This window comes from Charadrius vociferus, unplaced genomic scaffold (genome assembly GCF_000708025.1).
Source record: "Charadrius vociferus isolate BGI_N301 unplaced genomic scaffold, ASM70802v2 scaffold3304, whole genome shotgun sequence".
Classification (NCBI taxonomy): Eukaryota; Metazoa; Chordata; class Aves; order Charadriiformes; family Charadriidae; genus Charadrius; species Charadrius vociferus.
In genome coordinates, this window is record NW_009648030.1 from 30,897 (window position 1) to 31,565 (window position 669).

Consider the following 669-nt stretch of genomic DNA (forward strand, 5'->3'; position numbering starts at 1 on the left):
TCCGTGTCCTGCATCCATAGTCCCCCCCAAGCATCCCGCATCCCGGTCCTGCACCCGTAGGGCCCCCCGAGCATCCCACATCCCGGTCCTGCACCCGTAGGGCCCCCCGAGCATCCTACATCCCTGTCCTGCATCCATAGTGCTCCCTGAGCATCCCGCATCCTGGTCCTGCATTCATAGGGACCCCCTGAGCATCCCATATCCCTGTCCTGCATCCATAGGGACCTACCAGCTTGGCCACCTTCCCCTGGTGTCCCTCGCTGTTGGGGCCACCAAGAGGGACGCGGGTGGTGGGCGTCCGACGCCGGAGGCAGAGTGAGACCTTGCAGGACCTGGCACCCTCCAGCACCCGTGCGACGTCCTCAGGGGGAGCCCCCTCGAAGAAAACCCTGGCACTGAGGAGCTGGTCACCTACACGAGTCATAGGCGCTGTCACCCAGAGTGCCGCCCCTCCCCTCAAATCCGGTTGAGTTTCGGGGACCCCCTCACCTTGGTGGATGCGCAGGGATTTGGGTGCCTTGGCAATGTAGAGCCCCTGACGGTCTCGGGCCACGGTGACACCCGTCACGCCGGCCTCAGGCGCTGTCTCCAGCTCCACCAGCTCCGTGTCCTCCTATGGGGCAGAGGGGGGATGGGGGTAGGATCTGTCCCTTCCCCGCCTGCCCCATG

General features: G+C 65.5%; 1 protein-coding gene across 1 annotated transcript in view; it reads right to left on the reverse strand.

Annotated features, from left to right (window-relative positions):
* PRX (periaxin) overlaps positions 1-613 on the reverse strand; it is a gene marked incomplete at its 5' end in the record, with an annotated part of 3,341 nt that extends 2,728 nt beyond the window's left edge. The window contains 2 exons of the mRNA XM_009883532.1: positions 230-411; positions 490-613. Coding sequence (XP_009881834.1) covers positions 230-411; positions 490-613 — 306 coding nt within the window. The remainder of the gene's footprint in view (positions 1-229; positions 412-489) is intronic.
* Between the last annotated feature and the right edge of the window lie 56 nt (positions 614-669).